At 44.4% G+C, this 11,402-nt stretch overlaps 1 protein-coding gene across 1 annotated transcript; it reads right to left on the bottom strand.

Moving 5' to 3' along the window:
* Positions 1 to 9,350: 9,350 nt before the first annotated feature.
* LOC121999614 (DNA-directed RNA polymerase III subunit 2-like) lies at positions 9,351 to 10,525 on the bottom strand. The gene is made up of 3 exons (XM_042554273.1): positions 10,182 to 10,525; positions 9,484 to 9,639; positions 9,351 to 9,410 (listed from the first exon to the last, which is right to left on the bottom strand). The coding sequence occupies exons 1-3, from the start codon at positions 10,332 to 10,334 to the stop codon at positions 9,351 to 9,353; spliced, it is 369 nt and encodes a 122-aa protein (XP_042410207.1). The 5' UTR covers positions 10,335 to 10,525.
* Between the last annotated feature and the right edge of the window lie 877 nt (positions 10,526 to 11,402).

Here is an 11,402-nt window from a genome sequence, read left to right as displayed (position 1 = left end):
GCGGCGACGCTTCGAGGAAGAGAAGAGGAGCAGTAGCGTCGCATCAGCCCGGTGGTGAAGTCGCGAGGAGGAAGAGAAGGAAGGAAAAGAGAGGAGGTCGGCGGCCGGCGAGGAGCTCGAGAGGGAGAAGCAGATGGCGGCGGCGCCAATCCCTTAACGCACGAACCCTCCTCACGTTTGCATGCTACAGTAACCTAAATAGCAATGCTACAGTAAAATGACCAAATTACCCCCTCCCTATTCTCCTAATTCCTTCTCTACCCCCCTCTGTCATATCCGTATCACCAGGAATGATAAATCTATCACTATATGATGTGGTTGAGATAAATGATGAATGTGTCTCTTTTTAAGCATTCAAATTAGTCATCTTGTTACCTGGTGCTCTTACTACTTTTTCAACTATGATTTTTGGTCTTGGTTTACTAATATATTATTTATGTGTTTTTACAGTTTACAAATCTCAAGTACTCCAGAGTTGAAATTTATGAAGTGTGGTTCGAGTGGGCTGAATGCATGTTAGATTACATTTGAAGTGCGGTTCTACATTGATGCGTTGTTAAAAGAATGTTCTACCTTAATGATTCTGATATCTATTAGCTTTTGATGTAAAAAGAATGTTTGTGTATTTTATGGATACTGTTGTAAGAAGATTATTTATGTAATTGTGAATATTTGTGTATTTTATGGATACTGTTGAATGAAGAATATTTGTGTAATTTGTGAATATTTGTGTTTTTTTTGTTACGGTCGGTTTTTCAATGTTTCGGAAATCAAATTTGTGAAAAATATCGATATTACATCGGTTTTCCACCGCTACAAAACCGATGTTATTAATTAATATTACATCGGTCGTATACCACTGTCAAAACTGGTGTTATTAACATATAATATTATATCGGTTTTACACCGTTGATGAAACGGTGTCGTTAAGTGATACTACACCGGTTAATAACCGATTCGAACACCGGTGTCGTTAAGTGATACTACACCGATTTTAACCCGATGTCTAAAATGGCAGATCTTTTACATCGGCTTCATAGACATCGGTCGAAAATGTAATAGACACCGGTGGAAAACCGATGTCTATGAAGATTTTTGTTGTAGTGGTTACTTCACCTAGCAAAAAACTTCTTCGTTTTGTTGTTAGCATCTTGTCCAAAAGAACTAAATGAAATACTCAAGCAACATAAAAATCAATAGAAAGTAACCACTGTCGTTAGGGTTGGGGATAAACAGACCTGAACCAATAAGCCTGAACCGAACTAGAAAATAGGCCAGATCCACTGGGCTCCAGGTTGAATTCCAAAGTGTTGTAAAAAAAACTCTTAACTATTTCAGAATACTCCAAATAACTAGGTTAATTAAGTTATATTCTGATTTAATTTAATCAAATTTGATCTGTGATTTCCATTAAATTAAAAAAAATGACTAACTTTGAATATAATCTCAAATAATTTGATTAATTATGTTATTAAATTTAATTAATTTAATCATATGATTGAATAAAATGAGTTAGATTAATTAATTTAATTAATTAATACTTTACTATTAATTCTCAAACTATTTATAATAACTATAGATTGTTATTATTATTATTTATAATAATAATCCAGTCACTTGCTCAGTGATCCTTCTTCGTTGAGGAGTGGAATGAACCTTCATGCTCATTGATTAATAAGTTTGCTTTGAACGCTGAAGAAAGCCTTCATTCCCAAGCGTGGAATGAAATTTCATGCTCATCTAGTCACTTGCTCATTTGTCCTCCTTGCGAACAACAAAGAACAATGCTCTTCTCCTTGCCTTGCACCATTGATGACTCTCTACACAATGTCGGAAGAAGTTGAAGCTTCATTCTCCTCCTCCATTGCTCTCTTGCAATATGTTCCTCCACAAGAATGTCGAACAACACTCTTCTCCTCACACACAATCGCACATCCTCGAAGTAATACCTAGATCATGATCTAAGTTTCTCATAATGAGAAAAAAAATTAATGTGATATATCAATAAACCAATAGATTGCTTGGTTGGAATGTCATGTCATGTTTTTTTATTTTCCAACTAATTCAATTTTGTTGTTCCTATCCGTCAGACGCAAATGATGTTAGACACAGACAATCTGCCAGAGATTTTAGGGGTATTAGTTGAATTCAAATAGCACTGATTTAAATTCAACTTACAGTAGAGATGACTTGAGCGGATAATCTCAGGCTGCCAGCAGGGGCTGGTTTCTGCTCCGAGCCGAAGAATTGCCGAGCAAGAATATCGGCTGAGCCACTAGTCTGTGTTGCCGAGCGGGCGGATCGGCCGAGCAGAGGGCAGATCGACAAAGCAGATCGGCCGAAATGAGTTCGGATCGGCGGGTCGGGTCGGTCGGTCGGCCGGGTCGGCGGGTCGGTCAGTCAGCCGGGTCGGCGGGTAGGTCGGTCGGGTTGGCGGGTCGGTCGGGTTGGCGGGTCGGTCGATCGGCCGGGTCGGTCGATCGGCCGGGTCGGTCGGTCGGTCGGTCGGTCAGTCAGCCGGGTCGGTCGATCGGCCGGGTTGGCGGGTCGGTCAGGTCGATCAGTCAGCCGGGTCGGCGGGTCGGTCGGTCGGCCGGGTCGGTCGGTCGACCGGGTCGGTCGGTCGACCGAGTCGGTTGGTCGATTGGGTCTATCGAGCAGCAGAACAAGTCTTGACAAAAAGGAAGACCAGGTTTGTTTAGAGTAGAATGACCAGGTTTGTTCAGAGCAGATCTGCAAAACAGAAGACCAGGTCTGCAGAGCAGTCTCGACAGAGCAGTAAGGTCGGGCAAAATCCCGATCGGGCAAGCTGACCGAGGCCTGCAAGTTGCAGTTTCTTTGAAACAAATTCGCCCCCACCTCCGGCTGTGCTTCGAGGCTTATTTGGGTGGTCTGTTTCCCAGAATACAATGGTCTAACCGTGAACTCCACCAAGCACCGGTGGTCACGGCGAACTGAGTGGTACCCGAAAGCTACCGCGGGCAATCTGTCGAGCAGGAGTTGCACGACAGAGAAGGGGAATGAGGAGGAGAGCTTCTGCTTGCTTTCGCTGTGTTATCTGCGTAACCTTTTGTCTGAGGTCGCAGCCTCCTTATATAGGAGCTCAAGACCAAAGGACACCATTAATGATCATTACTCAACACCAGCTTTTCACTTGACCGTTTTGATTATGCATTAATTTTTCTTTAATACTTTTCACTTGGAGGTCGCGCTCGCGCACGAGTCAACTTGATTCAATGCAATCCGGGCCCTGGATTTGCACCCCCCCCCCTTGCGCACCCACGCGTGAGAGAGAGCCTCTCCCCATGCATTTGTTCACATCCTCAATACATGTGAATCAATATAAACCAACAAACTTGCCTTGAAACTTCCAATGTGGGAGTAAAGTCCCATTCACAATGGAGCTTCTTCTCTTCCACCTCTTCTCCATTCACACTTATTCAACAATCCCCCACATGAATGGAGATAGGGTATGTGATAGCATTCAGCAGTTGAGTCAAGTATAGGATAAGTAGGGTTTACCCTTTGAACCTTCCCTTGTGAAGATCTGGTTGCTTACTGGCTGATAGTAGACACGATGTTCTTGAACTATACTGTCGTCTGTGTAAGCAGTGACAAATCTCACCCAAGACTCTCCCTAATACAACTCAGTTCTCATGAGTGTGTTCGTTCTTGGTCATGAACACGCCTGGTTTTCTGAGAAGCTCTAAGAATTATGCCTCCAATTCTTTTCGAAGCGGCCCCACTTCTTTCTCACATAGGTGATCCCTCAAGAGTTACCATCTACTCTTTTTGATCATTAAAAGCTCATTAGCTTATCCTACTCTAGTCACTATTTCAATGGGCTACCCCCCACAATGTATCTAGTCAGTGCAGATTAGTTGTCCCTTTGAACCTAGTTCTTGGGATCTCCAGTCAATATAGGTTGGGTGTCCTCTGCACTGATCGCTGACAACGGCATCAAGCTCATTCCCTGTGATGAGCTTGCTACTAACTCTCGATTTAACCCCTTGGTTAACGAATCCGCTAGGTTATCCTTTGACTTCACATAGTCAACAGTGATAACTCCAGTTGAGAGTAGTTGTCTAATGGTATTATGTCTTCGACGTATATGTCTAGACTTACCATTATACAAATGTCTCTGTGCTCGACCGATTGCTGATTGGCTATCGCAATGTATGCAAATCGCCGGCACAGGTTTTGGCCATCGAGGAATATCTTCTAAGAATTGTCGTAGTCATTCAGCCTCTTCACCACACTTGTCAAGAGCTACAAACTCAGATTCCATCGTGGATCTGGTTATTACGGTTTGCTTAGAAGATTTCTAGGAAATGGCTGCACCTGCTAGAGTGAAGACATATCCACTCGTAGACTTAGAGTCTTTTATGTCAGATATCCAACTTGCATCGTTGTATCCTTTGATCACAGCAGGATATCTCATGTAGTGCAGTCCATATTCACGAGTATGCCTCAAGTACCTCAGTACTCTTGTTATCCCTTTCCAATGCTCAACACCGGGATTACTCGTGTATCTACTCAGTTTGCTTACTGCGTAGGCCAAATCTGGTCGAGTACAATTCATCAAGTACATCAGACTTCCAATTACTCGAGAGTACTCTATCTGCGAGATACTTTCACCTCAATTTTTCGATAGATGTTAACTCGTATCTATCGGCGTTCGTGCCAACGCAGTATCACCCTTGGTGAATTTCTCAAGAATCTTGTCCACGTAATGGAACTGACTAAGAACAAGTCCTTCTGTCATTCTAAGAATTTTGATTCCTAGAATCACATCAGCTAGGCCCATGTCTTTCATGTCAAATCTTGAATTCAACATATCTTTAGTGGATTTGATTATCTTATCATTGCTCCCAATGATAAGTATGTCATCTACATAGAGGCACAAGATGACATAGTCACTCTCTGTGACTCTCATGTAGACACATTTATCACATTCATTGATCTTGAATCCACATTCCTTCATGGCATTATCGAATTTCTCATGCCACTGCTTTGGTGCTTGTTTCAAGCCATATAATGACTTCACCAATCTACAGACCTTGTTTTTCTGTCTTTGCACAGAAAACTCCTCAGGTTGATCCATATAGATTTCCTCTTCTAAATCTCCGTTTAGAAACGTTGTCTTTACATCCATTTGATGTACTTCGAGATTCCATAGAGCGGCAATAGCCAACAATACTCTAATGGAAGTTATTCTCGATACCGGAGAGTATGTATCGAAGTAGTCAAGGCCTTCTCGTTGTCGGTATCCTTTAATTACCAATCTGGCCTTGTATTTATCGATTGTGCCATCTGATTTCATTTTCTTCTTGAAGATCCACTTGCAACCTAGTGGTTTAATTCCCGGAGGAAGATCCACAAGTTCCCAAGTGTGATTTTGCAAGATAGATTTTATCTCAGATGCAATTGCCTCTTTCCAGTGAGGTCCATCAGAAGAGCCTACAGCTTCTGAGTAACTTCGGGGCTCACTCTCCAACATGAAAGTGATAAAATCCGATCCATAGGATTTTTCTACCCGCGCTCTTTTGCTCCGTCTAGGCTCAACCTCCACGAGTTCCTCGTCGTCATCATCTTCTTCTTCACCTTGTGTTTCGGTTGCCCGTTTTGAGGAGCTAGCATCCTCACGAGTCTTATACGGAAACACATGCTCGAAGAAAGAGGCATTTCTCGATTCGATTATCGAGTTCCTGTGTATCTCCGGTACGTGTGACTCACACACACAAAATTGATAAGCACTGCTGTTATGTGCATATCCAATAAATATGCAATGAACAGTCTTTGGTCCTATCTTAATTCTTTTCGGATCGGGTACCAACACTTTGGCAAGACACCCCCACATTCGTAAATATTTGTAGGACGGTTGTCTTCCATTCCACAACTCATAAGGGCTCTTATCTATTTTCTTCCGGGGCACCTTATTTAAAAGGTAATTAGCTGTTAACACAGCTTCCCCCCACATGGACTCTGACAATCTAAAGCTTAATAGAAGAGCATTCATCATCTCCTTAAGAGTTCGGTTCTTTCGCTCAGCAACTCCGTTTTGCTAAGGAGTATATGGAGCTGTTGTTTCGTGTCTGATCCCATGTTCAACACACAACTCAGCGAACGGTGACACATATTCACCGCCTCGGTCACTTCGAACCACCTTAATTTTCCTATTAAGTTGGTTTTCAACCTCATTCTTATAGAGAGCAAATTTCTCGCACACATCAGTATGGATTAGGTCAAGTGGTTCATTACTTCTTTCAATATGTTGAAAGGATGACCTTGTCATTTTCGCTTCAACACAAATCTCACACTTGTGTTTTGGGTCAAGGTGGAATGTAGGTATGCTTTGCATGTTTATTAATCTACGCAACACGTCGTAGTTAACATGTCCTAGTCTACCATGCCACAAACACGAAGACTCAAGCATATAAGTGGAAGAGCTTTCATTTTTATTTATCTTGGGCCTAATGGTCATTACATTGAGCTTAAACAGCCCATCAGATACATAGCCTCTTCCTACAAACATTCCATTTTTAGACAATACAACTCTGTCCGACTCAAAAACAATGCGAAAGCCATGCTTGCTCAAAAGTGATCCGGACACTAGATTCTTCTGAATCTCCGAAACATATAGCACATTGTTCAGAGTGAGGTCCTTGCCCGAGGTCATCTTCAGCACCACCTTTCCTTGGCCCATGATGTCCGAGGTTGCTGAGTTCCCCATGAACAATTTGTCTCCAGTGACTTCCTCGAAGTTGTGGAGCAGCTCCTTGTTGTAGCACACATGTCTGGTGGCTCCGTATCGATCCACCATTGCCGCGGGTTTGAACCAATCAGATTCAGTTCTGAGACCACAATGCAGAGGTCATCCATTTTTGGTCCCTCGTTCAGGTTGGCCTCTTGCTTCTTCTTCAGCTTTCTACATTCCAAAGATTTGTGACCTCCTTTGTCACAGTTGAAGCACTTCCCAGAGAACTTCTTCTTGCTAATGCCTCCTCTGGGTCCCATCTTGGAAGACTTGGGGTTCTTCCGTTTCGAGCTTTGACCGTGCTCGACCACGTTGGCTTTCACAGTAGCCTGAGAGAACAGTTTCCTCTCTGAACTCTTGTTGTCTTCTTCGATGCGAAGTCGAACAATGAGTTCCTCTACATTCATCTCCTTTCGCTTGTGCTTCAGGTAGTTCTTGAAGTCCTTTTAGCCGAGAGGCAGCTTCTCAATGATAGCAGCCACCTGGAAGGTTTCACTCAGAACCATCCCTTCTGAGTGGATCTCGTACAAGATCACCTGAAGCTCCTGGACTTGACTGATCACAGTCTTGGAGTCAACCATCTTGTAGTCCAGGAATCGGTCCACGATGAACTTTTTTGCCCCTGCATCCTCCGTCTTGTATTTCTTATCCAGGGACTCCCACAGCTCCTTAGTCGTTCTCTTCATGCTATACACAGCGTACAGCGAGTCGACAAGGCAGTTAAGGATATAGTTTCGGCAAAGGAACTCAGAATGAGTCCATGCCACCACAGTATTGATGGTCTGCGCATCAGCATTTTCAGCTCGCTTGGGAGGGTCCTCGGTCAAGAACCGAGCTAGGTTGAGCGTGGTCAGATAGAAGAGCATCTTCTGTTGCCACCTCTTGAAGTTCAGTCCACTGAACTTCTCTGGCTTTTCCCCGTGGTTGATTGACACAGTTCCAATCGGGACGGAGGGGGCCTGCACGTGTTGAGTCTGTTGCACCTCAACATTTTGTTCCGTGGCCATCTCAACAGAAACGACTCTGTTTCAAGATTGTTAGACACAAACAATCTGCCGGAGATTTTAGGGGTATTAGCTGAATTCAAATAGCACTGATTTAAATTCAACTTACAGTAGAGATGACCTGAGCGGATAATCTCAGGCTGCCAGCAGGGGTTGGTTTCTGCTCCGAGCCGAAGAATTGCCGAGCAAGAATATCGGCTGAGCCACTAGTCTGTGTTGCCGAGCGGACGAATCAGCCGAGCAGAGGGCAGATCGGCAACGCAGATCGGCCGAGATGAGTTCGGATCGGCAGGTCGGGTCGGTCGGTTGGCCGGGTCGGCGGTTCGGTCAGTCAGCCGGGTCGGCGGGTCGGTCGGTCGGGTCGGTCGGTCGGCCGGGTTGGCGGGTCGGTCGGTCGTCCAGGTCAGCGGGTCGGTCAGTCGGCCGGGTCGGTTGGTCGGCCGGGTCGGCCGGGTCGGTCGGTCGGCCGGGTCGACGGGTCAGTCGGCCGGGTCGGTCGGTCGGCTAGGTCGGTCGGTCTGCTGGGTCTGTCGAGCAACAAAACAAGTCTTGACAAAAAGAAAGACCAGGTCTGTTCAAAGTAGAATGACCAGGTCTGTTCAGAGCAGATTTGCAGAACAGAAGACCAGGTCTGCAGAGCAGTCTCGATAGAGCAGTAAGGTCGGGCAAAATCCCGACCGGGCAAGCTGACCGAGGCCTGCAAGTAGCAGTTTCCTTGAAACAGATTCGCCCCCACCTCCGGCTGTGCTTCGAGGCTTATTTGGGTGGTCTGTTTCCCAGGATACAACGGTCTAACCGTGAACTCCACCAAGCACTGGTGGTCACGGCGAACTGAGTGGTACCCGAAAGCTACCGCGGGCAATCTGTCGAACAGGAGTTGCACGACAGAGAAGGGGAATGAGGAGGAGAGCTTCTGCTTGCTTTCGCTGTGTTATCTGCGTAACCTTTTGTCTGAGGTCGCAGCCTCCTTATATAGGAGCTCAAGACCAAAGGACACCATTAATGATCATTACTCAACGCCAGCTTTTCACTTGGCCGTTTTGATTATGCATTAATTTTTCTTTAATGCTTTTCACTTGGAGGTCGCGCTCGCACACGAGTCAACTTGGTTCAATGCAATCCGGGCCCTGGATTTGCACCCCCCCTGCGCACTCACGCGTGAGAGAGAGCATCTCCCCATGCATTTGTTCACATCCTCAATGCATGTGAATCAATATAAACCAATAAACTTACCTTGAAACTTCCAATGTGGGACTAAAGTCCGATTCACAATGGAGCTTCTTCTCTTCCACCTCTTCTCCATTCACACTTATTCAACAAATGAATATTCAGAAGTTTTAAACTATGTGATCCACATAACAATACAAACTTTGACAACCACAATATTCAGAAGCTCAATAAGAATGCTTGAGGCAGAAAATCAATGCATTTGCCTTAAAAGATCTAGTCCTAAAATGTCCAAGAATTCAGATAGAGACTAAATTCATTTCCCCAAATAATTGGGTAAGTTAGTACTCATATGTGCTATGACCATAGGATATGAGAATTTTGACATAAATCAATAAATCAATATGTTGCTAAAGTTGTATCTATAATTTACTTGCCTGATTGTAAGCAATATTTCCCATAGCTTGTTTCCCCATTGCACACTACAACAAGAATTTGTTTCACAATTAGTGTGGAGCTAAGCTGAAATCAGAATAAAAGGCAGCTCAACCAAACCTGGTATGTATTACGTGGAGATTGGTTGTGGTGAGGATAAGGAATTAAACCAGCACAAACACCTAAAAGTGTCAAAGGCTCAATCTCTATGTGGGTTATATCACACTTTTTCTTTTCAGAATCATCCGTGTCATTTTCACATTCATACAACGCTATCTGTCAACAGAAGGGTACCAGAGAGTGAATATGACAATTTCAAATGACAAAATGAGCATGCATTGTTCTCTTCATTGACATCAAGATATTCAACCAATCCATCCCGAAGAAAATCATCAAAAGTACGAATTCCAAGCTACAATACAATGACAAAAGTTTCAGAAACCACAATTTTATATGCCTACTAAAGAGAATAAAGAGAGATCAATAATTAACCCAAAATAAGGAAAAACTTCAAATAAACATAAAACCTGTAATTCTTGTTTTGTGTCTTTGTCTAATAACGGGTGATAAAGATGTATTGCATCACGCGAAATTGAATAGTAGCACAATTTTTTAAGAAAGTAATAGAAACAATATAATAGAAAATACGATGGTGATGATTAACAAAGAAGCAAACCAAGTGTATGCAAGACCTAAGTTCTCATGCTCATGACTCACACAAGCGCATGACTCTGGAATCATCAGAATAGATTAATTGGATGAAAATGGAAAGAAAAGAAAGAACATATTTCCTATTTGCTTGTTGCATCATTACCAACCAGCTCTGCAATTCTAGGCACATCGATAAGGACATCCTTGAGTTCCTCCATGCTGACAAAACCACATAGCGCTTTGAACTCTGTCAAAGTGATCACCATCTCTGGCTTATGGTTTGGGTCCTTGTAAACATTTGGTCGCATCATATGAAGCATCCTTGCTAGCTCCTTATTTGGGTGCACTTGACAATATCTTGAACAAGAAAGGCAGTCCGTTCCCTAGTTCGCCAAGACCTTTTCTCCCAGAGCACCAGGGTTCTCCCGAATCCACTTCTTAAGTGGAATTTCCTCCGAATCCGAGCCCGCAAAGGAAGGTCCCGACTCATGTGTGCCCATCTAGAACTCTGCGTAAGGATGAGATAGATCGATCTGGGAGTTAGAGTTCCGCTCGAATAGACGCGCCATCGTCGAATCCTCCCCACGGCGTCCCCAATCATAGTTCTGGACCAAGCACCAAAGTCGCAACGGCCTCAGCGGTGCCTCCATTACCTTAGGGGAGAACAGAAACCCTATGAGGAGGAGGGATGAAGGTGTTGATACAGTCTGACCTGGCTGTTGTTTTGATGTTGACACGGATTTAAGTTTGTATCAGATGTTAATTAAACTCGGTTTGATTAATGATCAAGGTTGATCAAGTGGAAGGGAAAAGTCCAAGTTGGAAACTTGGCACGCGAAGTCGGAGAGAGCTCGTTCTCCGGACTAGGTTAGAGAGGGTTCGGTAGCTCGTTCTCTGGACCTGACGAAGTCGGAAAGGGCTCGGTAGCTCGTTCTTCGGACTAGGTCGGAGAGGGCTCGGTAGCTCGTTCTCTGGACCGAACGAAGTCGGAGAGGGCTCGGTAGCTCGTTCTCCGGACTAGGTCAGAGAGGGCTCGGTAGCTCGTCCTCTGGACCTGACGAAGTCGGAGAGGGCTCGGTAGCTCGTTCTCTTGACCGGACGAAGTCGGAGAGGGCTCGGTAGTTTGTTCTCCGGATTAGGTCAGAGAGGAACCTAAGTGGACATTCCATGGTACATTGGATCGGTCTGGTGACCGATCAGGAAACACTCAGTAGCACACTGAGTGTAATCTGATCGGTCTGTAGACCGATCAGGAAACACTCAGTAGCACACTGAGTGCAATCTGATCAGTCTTGGAGACCGATCAGGAGATGGTATTGCGAAGAGAAGAAGGCAGGGGATCGATCGTGGAGACCGATCCACCTGCAGTCTGATCGGTCTCCACGACC

This window comes from Zingiber officinale, chromosome 7A (assembly GCF_018446385.1).
Source record: "Zingiber officinale cultivar Zhangliang chromosome 7A, Zo_v1.1, whole genome shotgun sequence".
NCBI lineage: Eukaryota > Viridiplantae > Streptophyta > Magnoliopsida > Zingiberales > Zingiberaceae > Zingiber > Zingiber officinale.
This window is presented reverse-complemented; position numbering and strand designations above follow the sequence as displayed.